Below are 17,850 nucleotides of genomic sequence, written 5' to 3'. Positions count from 1 at the left end.
TTTACCTCTGCACAATTATACATCTTCAAAAGAAAACACGATACGTCAACATATAACAGGCATATTTAGACTATATTTGGTTAAATAGGAACGTATTTACCTTCTGTCTTACTGGTAAGTTTAAATGCAAACATTTTCAAAGTGGAAAAAAGTCCTAATTGCACATTGAACAGAGCCAGTGATGCTTCAAACATTGCTAAACAGCATCTAGTGAGTGTAGTGCTTATAAGATTTGTATTAATCTAGGAAGAAATTATGCTGTTCTCTTTAAACACATCAAAGCCTGATGCTCACATTAAGCATTAAAAAAAAGAGTATGCATCTTTTTGCAAAGGACCAATGACATTAGACCAATGAAACTGAAGACCAATAGTGTCCCTACCAAAGCTGAAATCAAACCTATGCCTTTGATATTCTCTCTTGCCTTTAATCAAGAATATAATCCATATATGTAGCCCACTTCTGTTGTTTTTGATCCATCGCCATTCATTCCGTCATGTAACAACTTTTTACATTGTGCTAATAAAATGACATTAAAGGGGCCACTTATCCTCCAGAAAATGTGTCTGTCTGACTTGTTTTCTGTATGTTTCCTGCATATCACTAACCTTTTCCCAAGCTCATAATGCTTTCTGCAGCCACGGAACAACTGCAGTTAAAATTAAATGTAACATCTAAGTAACGTAGTACCTGTTTTCTGGATACACCCCCAATGGAAGGTGCTGCACCCATACCTTGTCTCCTACTCCACAATGAAAATGTAATTAGACTCTTGCACATTTGGATCTTGTTCTAGTACACATAAGTAAAGGTATTGACTAGTGGTCAAAGGTAGTGGGAAATAGATAAATAATAGTTCATAATAAATAAAAAAGATAGAAGAATCCAGTATCCAGTTCTCTCTTGAAAAAGAGACACACCTTGCCTATATTGTTCCCCAGCTTTGGTGCAAACACCTGTTTGCTGCTCTGCCAGTAGCCTACCCGTTATATGGCGCCATCTGCAGACTGAAAGAACATTTATGTGACGTGGTTAATATATATATATATATATATATATATATATATATATATATATATATATATATATATATATATATATATATATATATATATATATATATATATATATATATATATATATATATATATATATATATATATATATATGTATATGTAGGAGACAGAGAACATGAGCTATGGGGATCATCAAACCTCCACTGGCTCAACTAAGCAAGTTTTTTCTCATTGCACTAATAACACTTTTAATCAGAAATGTTCCTGTTAATTTAATTTTAACAGCAGTTGCTCCATGGCTGTATAAAGCATTATGGAAAAAGGTTGGTGATATGCAGGAAAATATACAGAAAACAAGTCAGACCGACAAATTTTCTGGAAGACAAGTGTCCCCTTTATTGTCATTTTATTAGTACAATATAAAAAGTTTTTACATGACAGAATGCATGGTGATGGATCAAAAACAGTGAAGTAGGCTACATTTATGATTATATTCTCAGAAAAAAAGAAATAAATAAATGGGCTTGGTTGGAGACAAGACAGAATATAAAGGGAAAAGTCGGACGGCCTCTGCCGGATTCGAACCCGCCACGAAGCAAAAGGATCGCATTGAAGGCGGTCACTTAAGACACCACACCCCCTCTCGGTAGTATTAAATGGTGAAACATTCCTTCTAATACCTGTGAATACAAAACATTAGTTGGCGATGCATGTTGATGCAAAACGTTTTTACGTGAAAATAGGCGTGGAATGGATTCAAAATAACAGCAAAGTGTAAGTAGTGGATATATTCCTAAAATTAAGGCTTTGTGAAACGGCAATGCAGTGAATTCTGGCAATGCTGCAACATTGAGGTCTGTGCAGTTTTCCACAAAGCAGATCTGTGCTGAACTTTCTTGGTCTGGCTGCCTTGATCAGAGATTGGATGCAACCAGTTCAAATGCATTGGCTGTGGGAAAAGAAGGGAGGACATCATTATCATATTAGGAAAACGCGCGTTAAATACGCGCGTTCTGACCGACACAACGCGCGTATTTAACGCGCGTTCTGACCGACACAACGCGCGTATTTAACGCGCGTCTTGCGGTACTATCATGACGCGCGTAAAAGGCGGCGCTTGTTGGTAAAAGACGGCGTAAAAAGCGGCGTAATCTCGGGAGAACGCGCGTTTTTTGCGGGTTAACTTCAATCTTAACGCGACAATTCAATGCGAAATATGACCTTCTTGGCTTGCCATAGAGCTGCACGCATATGGCCACGCAGCTACCTCACCTGACAGCAGAGCCGGACCCAGACTGAATGAGGACCTGAGCAGCATTTAATATGGGGGATCACTTTTAGTTCATTCCACCACTGATCCCAAGGTTTCCATTTAGCTGTGCTTGGTTAGTTTGCATTCAGTTTTTTAGTGAGCCAACTATGAGCTAATTTACTGAAAGAAACAATTAGCATTGTGGGACAACCACTAGATGTTGGGGGAGTTGCCTTCCAATCCACCACATCTAGTGGATTCTAGTGTTTCTATATCTAGTCTTTCTATATCCACTGGTCACCGAGCAAGATGGATAACGAGTTTTCGTTTCAACTGCACTTACATGAAGCCCTACAGGTTTATGTTTATGATAATAACTGCAGGTAAATGGGAAAAGGATAGCATGTAGTACTTAGGTTGAAATATGTCCAAGATGGAAGTGTCCTTTAGTAATAAATGACAATAAATGTTTAAAGGTCCTTTCATTTCTAAAATCAAATTTGGGTATGAAAATCATATGTGCTTAGTTAGTGTATCAGTAGTTAAAGACACAAGGTCAGCATCCAGAGGGGTGAAAAAAGCATCACTGATATATTATCCAATGGGGTAAGTGCTGATGTGAGGGCATGTTACCAAAAAAATGAACCAAAAAAAGTGCACCAAAGTGTAGAATGATTATTTTGTAAAGTTTCTAGAAAATGTTGGGACAAAAACAATCATGCCATTCTAAGTTTTATTTAGTCATCTTGTTAAAAGGAAGAAATGCATGGCTTACTTCCTCTCTTTATTTGCATTAGCTAATTTTAAAGTTCAGATGCAAGTTAATATACACAAAATACTTTTTTACTTTTAAAGAGTTTTTAAATCGGGAACCTATTAACATAACTCTTAAGAAATGCAAATTTAGACAAAGTCTATTCAGACCCAGAAAATGTGCGGCTTGCATACTTTTTTTTTTTTTACATTACATGTTCATCTAATTTCGCCTGGTGTTGGTCCAGTCTGGCAGAACAGACAGAGGAGGTAATGTGGTGTCGCTGTCCATTTCAGCACCACATTTTCAGCACCTAGATCCTCAGCTGGAATCGTTTCGAGGGGAGATTTTTTTTTCCCCCTAAAAACCCTGCAGGCATCAACTTAAATAACTGCAACCCTAACCCCACTACCCCCCACCCCACACACACACACATCAAAAAAAGGGTTTATATTTATGCAGTTTAATTGGGACCTCATATACTCTATTCCAGTTTTACTTTCTTCATAACAAAATTGCTGGTCCAAGTAGGATCGAGAGCAGGTTGTCTCAAGCCGCAATAAGATGTGTTTTTGCCCTAGGCCTTTTAAATGCTCGACATTTATATTTAATAGAACGCAGCCAAAAAAAAAAAAAAAAAAAAAAAAAATCGCCATACCTCTCCGTTGGAGCTCTCCTTCTCTGATGAGAATCTCACTCCCACACCGCTCCGAGCATCCTCTGCATCCCCACTTGGGCTGTTCCCTGAACCCTCTCTAGCCTCCCCAGGCGTCTTCCCCACAGGGTCACTGGTGTCCAAGACCCTCTCCCGGCTCCCGCTTCTCGGGGTGCGGCTCCCCTTTCGGCCCACTGCGTAGTTGTCGAAGTCAATAGTCTTGCTGTCGAACGCCCCCTCCACGGAGCTGAACATCCCGTAGGATTTCCGCTGGTTCGGCCCAGTGCTGATCGGACCCGCGAGGTAAACCGGCAGTTCATCCTCCCGGTTCCACTGCCTCCTGCAGTCAGACATGATGGTGGCTTATACGGTCTGCATCGACGAGGAGAGTTCTGATGTTTTACGTCAATAAGCAGGTCACAGTCCCGCCTCCTCAGACAGGCGCACTCATTTACTGCCGTGAGATGAGAAATTAACGAGAATATATTCCTTTTCTGTCACACCAATTATAACGTAGCGCTTCAGTTTAAAAGGACTTCTAAGTTCAGTGTATTAATTAATAACCCACCGGAGATAATTAAGCAATCGCGGTCTGGTTCTCTCTTTTACTGTGGGGGATGTGCAGATTAAAGAAGCATGTGTCATCCTTAACCTACATCTGGGAGCTAAAAGGGGGATGCTGCTGTTTCATATGCTTTCTGGATGAGTACACAATCTGAAGGAAAAAGAAAACAAAAATGAGCTTTAGTGAGTTAAGAGCAGATCAAGCTCATTCAAGAGGCAATTCCACATTGAATTAGAAATCTCTCTGTGCAGTTTATTGATCAAATTCAGTTTTAGAATCCATTGATTTTATTTATATAGTAAACATAAATACATAATATAATACATGGTTTATAACAAGGCACTTTGTGCAGTTCAATCAATTCTGCTGCTTTGATTCCTATTTGAATCAAGCCTAATACTTGGGGTTGGATCCAAACAATTGAGTAAACTGGCTGGTTATTCTCTATGAAAAACATTTTAATGCAATATATTTATAATAATAGTAATTGAACTTTATTGATTTCACATTGGAGAAGTTTACCTCTGCAATGAACCCATCCACTTGGGGAGCAGTGGGCTGTCATTGTAGGGTGCTGGGGAGCTTAAGGTTAAGGATTTTGCTCAGGAACCCAGAGTGGCAGTCTGTGGGAGTGGGGCTCATACTCAGAAACTCAGGATTTCAAGCTCTATGCCCTAACCGTTAGTCCACCACTCCCCTTTGTGAAGACTTCTATTAACCAGCAGTTCTATTTAGACCCATTGTCTAAGACTATCAAAAATTCCACATTCAGTGTCACTTAAAACCTTGTTTTTCCATGCTAAAGGTTAGATTTAATGAACCAAATATTTCTGACCATATATTGATGGCTAGGTGCACTGAGGTGCTTTGATGTTATCTTCCTTAAAATAGCCTTATGATATTCACCTTCTGGGCTTTGGATAAATTATTTACATACAAAGATATAGAATCACTGAAAGCTAATGATAAGTTAAACTATTTGGGACGCAGCAAACTCAATTCAATTAGTTCCACTTTATGAGAAATTCATAAAGTTGTAAATCAACTCACCTCCTATGAGAAGAATCAGTTAAATTCAATAATACTTTATTACTCCCCAAGGCAAATTAAATGTTACAGTAACACATAGGTTATTTTTTAAACTGATGTTGTAGGTGTTGATAGCTGATGAACAGAAGGTTCTTCTGTAGCGGTTTGTCTTGCACTGGATCTGGAGAAGCCTCTTATTTAAGACTATCATAATGCAGATCTATGTTTCACAGGGAAAACCAGAGGCAATCGAACATTAAAGAAAATAACTAAAGACTCTGCAATATACAATCAATGAAACCTAAAGCTCTTCTTAACCTGTAGTACTCTTTATTGTCTATTGCCTACCATAAAACCTTCCCTCATGGAGACACTCATATACACCCACCACATATTTGCTTTCTTTCTCAATATGCTGACTCTGACCTATATTGACCACTGACTCCTCTGTCTTTTTTTTTTTTTTTTGAATGACTATGACCTGGATGACTGAGAATCTTCACCAGCATATTTCCTTGGAAAATGAAAATAAAACTGAGATAAAACCAGACGGTCAAAGGTGAGGGAGGCCACTGAAAGTGCAACAGCAGGAGGAATAACTGAAGATGATGAAAGTTATACAAATTTAAGTGCTTAAGATAAGGAGAGTCCGAGAGAGAAAATGACAGTGCAAAAGAAACTGAAGAAGGAAAAGGAAGCCACAGAGTCTTGGAATCCAGCCAGTCCAACAAGACCTGTTGTGTATTTATTCTCTATAAAATCCCTGAAGAGATGTTAGATTTGAATGTCTTTATGAGACGTGCTGCCTAGCGTAGCAATCCTCTCCTTAAGTGTTCATAAAAGTAATGAATTAAGTCAGTTCTGTATTATTATTGCATTCATTATTTTCCTCATTTCTTTTTTGGAGCTTAATTCTCTGTCAGTCTATACTTTATCTAAAGGTTGTCTTTATTTATTAGAAGAGAAAACAACACTATAAAAGTTTTAGAATTCATTTTTATGTTTTGTTAATCCATTTACATAGGAGAGATATACTGTATTTACATATTTCAATGAGCAGGTCCCTAATTGCCATCCTGTTCATTTCTAGAGTAGGTCAAAAAATACATTTTTCCCTCCTATAGAGTGTTTCTCATTAACATTACCTAATATATTCAGAAAAAGTGTATTGCCTCTCAAAGTAACTTGGTAGCGCATTAATACTAAAAGATAAAGCCATCATAATTGTGGAGGTTTTTAACCCTCCAAAAAGCATTTGTTTGTTTAAAAACAGTTACTTATGTGCAAGCATCCAATCCCTCCTGAACATCAACAGTTTTCCCCCCACTGGTGCCACATGGGTGAGCACAGCACTTAATCAAATTCAGTTTTAACCTGAAACCTTGAAATCTCCTTGTATAGTTATTGTTGCAAAAATGTTAAATCCTAGAACTCAACAGGCCACAGTCCCCAAAACTTTCCTGTAATTTTCTTAGTTTTCTTGAAAATCAAGTGAAATGTGAAAATGTCAGATAAAAAAAAAAAAAAACAATACTTCATATGATTGTTTATATAGTTTATATTCACAAAACAGGTTAACAGGATTTATTATCGATGAAAGAAATATTTTTGATTGATTACTATTTATTGCTCCTGCTAATAACAGTGGGCCTATTTTAGGAGTGGGCGGGTCATGAAGTTGTGGTGTTGTTTATAGACCAGTCTGACAGCAGCCTGTGAGTGTCTTATTACTGGGACCCTTCTTCTACTGACTGGGCATGGATTGAAACCTTTGAATCAAGGAGGGTTTTCGTGTCTGCTTATTTGGTAAGTAAGTGTGTTTTATGACATTGTGACAGCAGTTTCTGTGAAGGGTTTGGCAGTTTACATTGCATTGTTTTCATCTGTTAAGTATTATAAACCAAAAGCTCCACAGAGCGATACAACAAATTTCAGTGTTATTAAACATTCAACTGATTTCAGTAAATTAATTCCAGAATGGAAACACATTTTACAGATAATCAAATACAGCCTTATGGTTTTTTAACGATTTATTTATGTTAGTTGTGATGATGTTCTACTTACAGCTATAGAAAACATGACAATCAACATTAAAATTTGTGCAGCTTAATGAAAATAAATCAATACTTGTTTAAAGGCTGTCTTTTTCAAAATTTACTTTCAATCTGAGGCTAAAATCTCATTATTGAAAATTACTGTACCCTGCTTGGGTTATTTTCTTGACAGGTTATTAACCTCCCTAATTTCTAAGTAGAACCTGTTCGATTTGCAAAACATTTTTGACAAAAAAAAAACTTTCAAGAACAACTTATACTATTTAACTTTTCTATATTCCTGCTATTTTAATACATTGACTCTAAACTTGAAACTGAAAAATATAATGTAGTTATCTAATTAAACCATCTAACGCTGTTTTGTTATCAGTGTTTTAGAAAAAATGGAGAAGGATACACCGTCTGCACCCTCTGTCAACGCTACAGATTCATGCCCTGTCCTGAGGGGACCCCCTCCTTCAGCTTCCAGACAGATTCCTTCTACCCTCATGCCTAATAACCCTACTGCACCACCTCATCCTAACCAGTTACCTTCTCAGTCAAATCCTGGAAATATATCTGATTCCTCTTCATCACCCATTCAAACTGTCATTTTGGAGAAATCAAAGTCAGTCCCTTTTACTCCATCTGTGTCAAAGCAGTTCACTGCTGAAGGAGCTGAAAAACCTCAACTGGCCTCTTCCAACATGTCATCTTCTTTGGAGTTCGGATCTGCCTCTCCTCCATCACCTAGTCCTGGCTCAAACACGATGACTGAATCCATCACATCACCCTCTGGAGCTGCCTCTACTAAACGCAACTTTGCCTCTGTAGCCAAGAGGGTAATAATGCAGGAGAGACTCAGGAGAGCAGAGGAAGAGGATGCAGACGAGGATGAGGATGGTAAGAATCAATGTGAAGTGATGAAGAGATAAATCTACAGGCAAAGCTATGCTGATTGATATTTCAATTTCTGTAATAAGGGGAAGGTTAAAAACCCATCGTGGGCTATCATGACGTTTTGTGCTATGCTACTGTAACTTGTTTAAAAATGTTTGAAAAGCCATACGCAAGTTGGTAAAATAATTCCTTGGTAATATTTACAGAATAAAATGTTGTTATTGATTGTTCAACAACAATTGGCCAATATTTGCACATGTCTAAATCAACAACATACAGTATTCCTAAAGAAAAACTCACTACTCATTATTTTTGTTTGAAGAAAAAAAGATTGTCCTCAGAATAGTACAGAGTACAGCAGACTCAGTGGCTATTATACATACATACAGCAGACTAAAATGTCCTATCAATTATAAAATTGAACATCGTATTTCTACATGTCTATGCTACAGTAGTTACTGGAATAATTTCCCTCACAAAAACAATATTTATTGAGGGTGTCGGGAAAAAAGGCCCTGATGGTCTCTCTTAAGTTTTCCATTGCAATAAATTTAAGTCTAAACTGTTCAAGTATATTCATTAAAATTCTACAGAAGTAGCTATTATTATACATGCAATAAAAAAAACTTTGATCTAAATGAATTTCGTAGCATGAAAAGTAGCACACTTTCAAGTGTTGCATAAAACACACTCTAATCAGAATAATAACTAAATGGTAATTGTTAGAGAACCCTAAATCGATATCATTTATACAACTACAAATGTCTTAAATACTGAATACTTTACAGAAAGCTAGAGATTAAAAAAAATCATAAACTATTCAAAATGATATCCAACAAATCATTCAATTTTTCATGCATCTAGTTTCAAAGATAACCACAGTAAGGCATTGGGATTAAAGTAGAATCCCACTTTACACCACTAATAAAACTGATAAACAAATTAAACTGAATAAAATAAACCCTTAAAATGAAATTATTTCAGACTCAGACTAAAAGAAAAACAAGAATGAAAACCATTTTTTAGTGTTTCCTTTGTACCCAATGTCCATTCGTTCATTTCCTTAGTCCCCTTATGTCAGGATTTGTTTGAGGGTTGAGGACCCAAAAGCAGAGGCAGGCAGGCAGAGGTGAATTTATGGTTGTTTTAATGAAGGGGAAACTGAAAAAGCAAAGTCCAAACAGGCAACGTAGAATCCAAAATCCAAAATGAAAACAAAGTCCAAAAAACAAACATGAAACCTGGAGTCCAAAAATAAAAAACATGAAAAAATAAGAAGAAAACAAACCAGAAAACCATGGAGACATCAGGTAATCAAACTCAACGAGGAAGGCTCAGAGAGACAAAGTGGAGGAAGACTGAAGAGGTTTGACGAGGACCCAGCAAAGAAGAACAGAGAGAGTATTTGTAGGAGACTGAAACAAAGAGAGGGTTAACGAGCAGATTAGGAGCAGGTGTGAGCAGAGCAGAAACAAGGAGCAAGTGAAAAAGGAGAACTCAAGAGGGCAGCAAAGGGCAACAAATAAAAATCTGAGAACTGAAAAAAAGAATTAAACCACTGAGACTATAAAACATGGAGGGAAGCAAAACTGAACACTCAAAAGAAAATATAACAGAACCAAGACTGAGAAGGTAACTAAGAAAAACCCAAGGAACACAACAAAATAAGAATTAAACCATGAAAAACTGTGGAACAAAGAACAAAGCAAAACTGAACATCAAACTGAACAAGAAAAACATAACAGAAACAGAAACCTGACACCTTAAGGTGTACTGTAGGTTCCCTATCAGTCAGTATTTTGCCTAGACAATCCATCACAGGGCAGCTTAAAACACATGGGACATACAATGCACAATCATGCTGACACCTAACAATAATTTGGTCAGTTTATCTAACATGAATATTTCTAGACTATGGGAGGAAGCCTGAATACCTGGACAGAACCCACACGTGTTCAGTGAGACAATACTGTCTAAATGTTGCTCAAGGTAGCCTTGTTCATGATTTGAACCATAATTTAAAGGCTGCAATGCCTAAACCTTTTTATAATTGAAGATTCTAGGAGTGAAACCTAAATGCAGACTCTTAGGGTTGGTTATGGGCTTTATACAAAAGACCATTCTACAAATAGAAAATAACCTTTGTGATAAAGCACACATCGGGCACAGGATCAGTTCACATAATTACCAAGTACTGCAGTGACATTAAAAGTGTCTGTTCATTAAGTGGCTTAATTGTTTAAATTCTGTCAGCATATAGTTTACCAGGCAGGCAGACGTGTTTAAAGTTTCACAGTTTACATTTACTCCACCTTTCTTCTTTTGGATCTTGGGTTACAAGGTTTGTGTCCGTCAGGACTGCATTTTAACTTAAATGTGAGTGCAAAATAATCCAATCTTAGTAACACTGTTAGAAGATATTATTTCACTCTGACATGTAAACAAATGGGTTTGCTTCAAATTAATTGATCTTAATGCCAATTAACCTTGTCTGTTGCCATTTGAGAAGAAGAACCAGAAGTAGAGCTGAGTTTGGAGCAGATGGAGGAGAAGGCCAACACGGGTGATGCAAGGGCTCAGACCCAGGTGAACACAAACACTCATTATTTTCTATATGTATTTAGGACCATGTGTTGCATTGAGTTCCATTGATGTCTGGTCACTTTCAACCCTATCTATGCCTCAACCCTAACAATATCTTTAAAGATGAACCATTATTAATGCATATCTATCTCTAACCTCAATACAAGCTAAATCATTCTTCAGTCAAAAATCTAATTGAGAGCAATCAAACAGTCCTCAATTTTGATAGTGAAATGTTCCAAATCAGGAGCGCCCACACACAAACACACATCCACACTGTGGCATTGTTGTCAGTCTGGGTGGAAGACTTAGTCTTGCAGGATTTCTATTTTTTGCCGCTCGCAAAATGATCCCTGGATTCCAGTTTACTACATAACACATTGCCCTGCTGATAAATCATTAAGAGACATGATCTGTTTTCCAAAATATTCTGAATTTGCACAAGTTGTTAACACTTTCAGTCATTAACAAAACATAACATGGGACTGCAGATGATATGGAATGTGTTTTTCTGCTGTTATGGATCTTTCATGATGTTGCTTGTTACGATGTACAAAAAGAAATGGACTTGAATTCCAAAGTCAGACATATCGCAAAATAAGATATACATAGTAAGACACTAGTGTTTACTATTACTCTGTGAAATTTGGTTGGTTTTTAGTACATTATGTACAATATTTGGTAATCCATAGACATTATAATGTATCTGCTTCAGAGCTCCTGTAACAGCAGTGGCCACCTTTGATAATAAGTGTGTTAGAAGAAAGCTATGTGAAGATGGTTAAGATTAGAAAACAGTCATTTGATATGTCCAGGAGTGCTCAGCTGCCCCTGTTGGTTAACCAAGACAGAATCACACTCAGCAATGGGACTATAGGATTCTGGGTTTTGTAGTCATTTAATGAAATTAATTGAAACAGCCACAGTTCTTTTGCAGCGTCTTGTACACCGCTGTAAACTTAGACATATTTGAATTATCCTTCATAAATTATCCTCTTCACATTTCACATTAAAAATATAAGCAAGTTACAAATCTGTTGTCACAAAGAGATTTAAGTAATACAATCTTTGGTGAATCCATTATTTATAGTTTTGGGAGTGCCTTTGTAACCGTCAGTAAATTTGCAAACATGCAGTCATTGCTTACTGTGCATGCCGACAGAGATGTGCCAGATGTCAGAATCCTATCTTTCAATCACACACTCATCTTTAAAGCTATTGCTAATAATAAGGCCTATATGCAATTATGTGATTCTTCAATCCACACAGAAAAACTTAAATAGACTCTAATAATATGGTGACTTCTGATAGCAATTGGTCACATTTACTAATTGATACCTATTACTACATTACATTGTCTTGGGCCACTAATTTAAAAAACCCTGAAAATGACTTTGAGTCTCATAATACATTCTGACAGATAATGGAAAAGTTTAAAGGGTAAATGTAGTGTAGTTTATGTTAAGGTCAGAAAACCTGTCATAGAAATTTAAATCCATCCTTTTCTGTACAACTTAACAATAAACCGAAGCAATGACCTGTAAACATTCTCCATACTTCCACCCCTACCACTTACGTTTCAGTTGGGTCAGCACTTTTTGATCCTTGCTGAAGAAAAAGACCCAGACTTTAACAACCACCTAGCAGTTAACTGGCTAATCAAAGCAGCCAAACAGGGAAGAAAGTCTGCTGCAAGACTTCTTCAGCGTTGTTGGATTCAGAAAAAAGGTAAAAATCTTTCAAATAAGTGAATGGGTTAAAATCATTCAAATTGTTTCTTTTTTTCTGTTAGCAGTTTTACCACTCTGCTATCTTCTGCCAGGTATAACACCAGAAAATGAGGCTGACGTGCGCAAGTTGTCTAAGGAGGGTAAGTTTGAGTTGGCAGTACGCAAAGCAGCCATGATGATGTACTGGAGACTCAACCCGGATAGGAAGAAGAAGGTGGCTGTCTCTGAGCTTCTACAGAATGTCAGCCAGGTCAATTCAGTCCAGGGTAGGTGACGGATATATTTACGGCAGATTTTACATTGTGAAACCACTTGTGTCTGATATGGTACATGCTTCTCAGAGTGCTGCTTCCTGCTATAACACGCTTTAGTTTAAGGCAATGTTTGCAGCTGTTGACAAATATCCCATTACATGCCAACATCCATTCATCAACTTTCTGGATATTTCTCATCAGCAGGGGGCACAGCAAGCAGAATGCTTGCCCCAACTTCGGGCCAAACTCAGAAAGTATTAGAGAGCATGGTCAGCAATGACTGTAGGTATACAAATAAAAAAGAAGGAAAAGCTACAAAGTGCTGTCTGACTTTCTGTGTAATTACTTGTTATAAACTTCACAGCCAAACAGTTGGTGGACCTGGATGACTTTGTTGAGATGACGAAAATGTATGCAGAGGGAATTGTCCCTAGTACCCCTAAAAATGGCAGCCAGTCCACATTGAAAACTAGGCACCCCTCCCAGTCTGTGAGTGATAGAAAGGTAATGCTGCAATTTATTTTATCAATATCTTTATAGGTAGTATTTAAGTAATGACGAAGTCGCCTGTTGTTATGTGTCCAAGGACAAGTCAGAGGTACTCCCGAAAGAACATAAGAAAGCCCGGAAACATTCTTGGAGCTTTGGTTACAGTGGGATGATGCCAGACGCTGACCAGGCCAATGCCATGAAGTCACACTTGATGGTATTATGACTGAAAGAATGTATTTGTCTGATCAATTATACTCTGTCTTTTTGGTTTGAAAATGACACTCCCATTCTTACTTTCTGTTTTTCAACCTCAGACGCTGCAATACCCGCTCCATGCAGTAATAGAGATGAAGGAGCATCTCTTTGACTGGGCATCGAAGGCCGGAGTTCAGTGGTTGAGCACTCTCATCCCCACACAGCACGTCAATGCGCTCATTTTCTTCTTTTTCATCAGCAACTTGACTGTTGACTTGTTTGCTTTTGTTATACCCCTGCTTGTCTTCTACCTGTCCTTTGTCTCCATGATTATCTGCACTCTGAGGATATTCCAGAGCAGCAAGGTTAATCTAAAGCTTTCCTCTTTTGTGTTGGAAGTATATATTTCTTTAAATCAAATGACTGAACCTTTGCTCCTTTGTTCCAGACATGGGAGAACTTTAGAGCCCTGACAACTCTGCTGACTCGTTTTGAACCGGGTCTTGACGTGGAGCAGGCTGAGACCAACTTCGGTTGGAACAACCTGGAACAATACGTTTATTTTATAATTTCTGTCTTCTTTGTCATTTTCTCCTTCCCCGTTGCTGATAAGAAATGGATCCCCTGTTCTGAGCTCTCCACTGTGGCCATATTCTTCACCGCTCTCAGCTACTACAGCCTTAGCCCGGCTGCAGCAGCATATGCACGTCAGGCAATGTTCATAGAGGTATCATAAATGAGGACAGATAATGAACTGCTAGTGTTTCTTATGTGTGACCTTTAAAAGCAGATCCTGCATTATATTTCAGTTTTGTTTCACTTGATTGTATAATTCTAATGCTTTGAGAGAACATTAGTACATAAAAAGCATCATAAAGAGCTGTGATTAATCAGTCATCAGAATAAAGAAAGTTTGCTAAACAACTGCAAACCTGGAGTTACATCTACAATGTAAAGTTATATAGATCCAAACATGCCTTAGAATGGCCCAGTTCAAGTCCAGTGTTAACTAGAATGTGAAGTAAAAGTTAATTGAAATATTTAGTACTGTTATTTTACTCAGAAAAATATTGCTCATCCTTTTTAGGTTGCCTCGAATCTGTGTTGCCTGACTCAACTTCTGCCAGAGAACATGACAACACTTCGGTTTTGTGGACATACATTTGCCACAATCCCACTGGGGGAATCTGTGGTTCTGAAGCTCAGCATCCCTTGCCTTCTATATGTCTACCTGTTTTACCTGTTTTTCAGGTGAGTGCTGGTAAACTAAACTTTGATGCCATTAATCTGTAGTAGCTGGTTTTCAGTTACTAATTATCCATGTTGTATTTTTTTCTTTCTTCCTATTCTCAGCATGGCACGAACTCGTGGATTTAGGGGGACGTACTGTTTTCTGATTCCATACCTTGTGTGCTTCATGTGGTGTGAATTTTCAGTGGTCCTCCTCCAGAATTCATCTGCCGTGGGATTAATCCGTACCTGCGTCGCATACTTTCTGTTCCTGTTTGCCCTTCCTGCTCTGGTTTTTGGCCTTGCCACCATGCTGTTCATCCAGATCTTCAAGTGGTTCATAGAGCTAGAGCTGACAAAGGTGATTGTGACCCTCGTGATATGTGCAATCCCTGTCACTTTGCGGCTCTGGACACGGTTCAGCACCTCTATTTTGAATGTTTTCCGCTCCTTGATGCACTGGGGTCCAGTCAAATTCATCCTACTCTGCATTTCCATGGTGATTTTGTTGTTCTCAGTTTATGTATACCATGCAGAAGGACAGAAGGTGTACAACTCCACCCTGACATGGAACCAGTACAGTCAGATTTGTGGGCCTCCAGCATGGGAGAGCAAAGGCATGGCCCAGACACAGATCTTCTGTAGCCACCTGCAAGGACACAGAGTCACTTGGACTGGGCGCTTTAGGCACACCCGCATTGCTGAGACAGAAAATGGAGCACAGTCTGTCATTAACATACTGCCAGTGTTTATTGGGGACTGGATGCGCTGCTTGTATGGTGAGACATATCCCAAGTGTGAGCCAAAGAATACAACACTGGCAAACAACTCAGTAGCAGAAAAAACAAACAGTTCTTCGTCGGCTTCAGTTTCTCTAGCCACGCTGCTTCAAATGCAAGAAGAAGAGGAGTTGTGTCAAGTAAAAGCTTTAGCCAAACACTCCTGCCATGTCAAGCGGTTCGACAGCTACCGATTTGAAGTGACAGTGGGTATTATCCAGGATGGAAGTTCAGGGTTAGGGGATCCAGCCAAAGATATAATCTTAATGGCTAGCAATGAATTTAAACAAGTTCTGCTTAATCTGAGACCTGGTAACATAGTGGAGTTCAGTACTAAGCTGGACGGCCGTTTAGGAACAAAGGCTCCAGCCTTTGAGCTTAAGGCTATCCACTGCCTCGACTGCCCCTCCTCACGGCTGACTGGAGGCCGGCAGGTGAAGATTGAGAGAGACTTCAGGCGTACCACAATTAAAGCCTTGAAGTTTGCTTTTGACTTTTTCTTCTCACCGTTTCTATCAGCAAAAATCCATACTTGAGGTGAAGAAGGAAACACCAAATCTTATTATAAGAACTTGATGAAATCTCTGTAACTACCTTTTCTTGTAAAGAATGTTCAAAACCAATTGAACATATAACTTGTAGATGGATGGAGCATAAATTACTAAATCATGCAAATGTAATGCATTGTAATTACTGCACATGTTCAGTATTGCAATAGAATTGATGCAACTGAAATACTGACCCAGGGATGATATTATGTAATCTTATTCAACACTCTTCAGACACTTCTACTGTAAAATAATGTGACTCTTTAAAGAATCCAAATTATTGACCACTGTGGGTAAATCACAGAACATTTAAAAATTTAATTCCAAGATGGTTATTGTCGCCTTTAAGTTAAAAATAGATTATAAAACACATTTCTTACAGTTAAAAAACTGAAACTAATCAACTGATCTGTTGTATTATAACAATCTCAGCTAGGTTTTCTTTTGCAGAAAAAAAGTCTATGCTAGCCAACACTGTTTCATCAATGTCAGCTGGTCTGTCCTCTGATTTCCAAAGAGAAAATATGGTTATGGGTTGGTGATTGAGACATCAAATGTTTGCAATGGGCTCCATGCACAACTCCACCACTTCCTGAATGTACGGTAGCTGCTTTGTTTCCTGTCTTTTTCTACTTTTTATGCTTTTTCTAATGGATTAATCCAAGATTAATTTGTTCATCCAGTAGATAAAGACAGGAAACAAAGAAGTAGTTGAGTTGTGCATAGAGCCAATTTTCCAACAATGTTGCATAAATCTTTCCTGTGACATCCACAGGTAATGAAGTTTATTTTAGCATTAATTTTAAAGCAAAATCAATTACAACTGCATGCAAATCTTAATATTTACTTCAACAGAGAAACGTTTGCAATCACCTGTCGTATAACTGTTAACTTTAATTAGGCTGATACAATTTATAAAAACATAACATACATAACATAACAGCCTTACTTTTACTGGAACAGAAATTGTGTTTTCTGTAAAATAATTTTTGCTGTGTTAAGTTTGTTTTATTTTACCAGAATAAAGCAAGAACTGTATTTTTTTTATTAATTATCAAATATTAATTTTACAAACTTGCATGATAAATGTGCATGATGAAAATGTATTTCTAACTGTATCAACCCTGAATATTCCTTTTTAATATGTGCTGTAGTTCAAAGCCTCAAAACCTCTGGAGAAACAGAGATGGTTGGTGTATACATATGCTGCCATGAAATTACTGTGCTTGGAAAGGTTAAACTTGTCAAATCAATGTTGATGCTGCTTGTTTTATTGTATGTTTTGATATTGTCTTTCATATATTGTGTCTATTTACAATACAGTGTTTGTATGCTGAAAATTGTTGTTTTTAATTGAGAATCATATAGCAGAATAAAGTACAAAGTAGAACAAGGAGGAAAGTTGTTTAAAAAAAGCCTTAAAGTTAATGTTTAATATGAAGACTTTGTAATCCAAAGATGCCACTTATCTCTCCAACTGAGAGATTTATTCTCTATTAATGTATATACCTTTATATATTACATAGATTGGAATATACATTCCAATGATGGGTCTTTGTCAGATTAACAATACATTTTCATATAGCATCCTGGAAGCAGGTATTAAATATGCATTTTACTAAGCTGACGTTTCTATATTAAAATGTTGTTTTTTATTAGCCTGAAGTACAATTGCTGTCTTAAACAGTTTGGTTTCCTTACATATTTGCAGAAGACATGATTATTAGCAGAAATAAAGGTCTGAAAACAGTTTGTGTTGAGCTATCTTTTTAAAAGGAAAAGATGCATTTAGCTGCGTAAATAGTTGGTGAAATCAACTAAACTTTTAAAAGCAT

At 37.5% G+C, this 17,850-nt stretch overlaps 2 protein-coding genes across 4 annotated transcripts in view; one reads left to right on the top strand and one right to left on the bottom strand.

Annotated features, from left to right (window-relative positions):
* The window catches only part of crmp1 (collapsin response mediator protein 1), a 29,385-nt gene extending 25,179 nt beyond the window's left edge, over positions 1-4,206 (bottom strand). Inside the window, exon 1 of the mRNA XM_038271021.1 lies at positions 3,681-4,206. Coding sequence (XP_038126949.1) covers positions 3,681-4,031 — 351 coding nt within the window. The 5' untranslated portion in view covers positions 4,032-4,206. The remainder of the gene's footprint in view (positions 1-3,680) is intronic.
* Positions 4,207-6,977: 2,771 nt separating this feature from the next.
* On the top strand, positions 6,978-17,767 carry wfs1a (Wolfram syndrome 1a (wolframin)). 3 transcript variants are annotated; one of them, XM_038271015.1, is made up of 12 exons: positions 6,978-7,077; positions 7,704-8,207; positions 10,714-10,790; positions 12,371-12,515; positions 12,610-12,783; positions 12,973-13,053; positions 13,136-13,260; positions 13,358-13,477; positions 13,578-13,823; positions 13,907-14,185; positions 14,546-14,709; positions 14,812-17,767. In XM_038271015.1, the coding sequence occupies exons 2-12, from the start codon at positions 7,709-7,711 to the stop codon at positions 16,001-16,003; spliced, it is 3,102 nt and encodes a 1,033-aa protein (XP_038126943.1). In that variant the 5' UTR covers positions 6,978-7,077; positions 7,704-7,708; the 3' UTR covers positions 16,004-17,767. The 3 variants fall into 3 exon arrangements, with proteins under 3 accessions (XP_038126943.1, XP_038126944.1, XP_038126941.1); XM_038271016.1 differs by having other exon boundaries at positions 10,711-10,790; positions 12,976-13,053; XM_038271013.1 differs by having other exon boundaries at positions 10,711-10,790.
* The last annotated feature ends 83 nt before the right edge of the window (positions 17,768-17,850 follow it).

The sequence above is a fragment of the Cyprinodon tularosa genome, unplaced genomic scaffold (assembly GCF_016077235.1).
Source record: "Cyprinodon tularosa strain WSP-4 unplaced genomic scaffold, ASM1607723v1 ctg788, whole genome shotgun sequence".
In the NCBI taxonomy this organism is placed as follows: Eukaryota; Metazoa; Chordata; class Actinopteri; order Cyprinodontiformes; family Cyprinodontidae; genus Cyprinodon; species Cyprinodon tularosa.
The sequence above is the reverse complement of the archived record's forward strand: the minus strand, read 5'-3'. Positions and strand labels throughout refer to the sequence as shown.

Coding starts and splice junctions, on each gene's coding strand:
- wfs1a (XM_038271013.1), top strand. CDS start 7,709: ATGGAGAAGGATACACCGTCTGCACCCTCTGTCAACGCTACAGATTCA. Junction 10,791..12,370: donor ATGCAAGGGCTCAGACCCAG/GTGAACACAAAC, acceptor CTTACGTTTCAG/TTGGGTCAGCACTTTTTGAT. Junction 14,186..14,545: donor GTCAGGCAATGTTCATAGAG/GTATCATAAATG, acceptor CATCCTTTTTAG/GTTGCCTCGAATCTGTGTTG.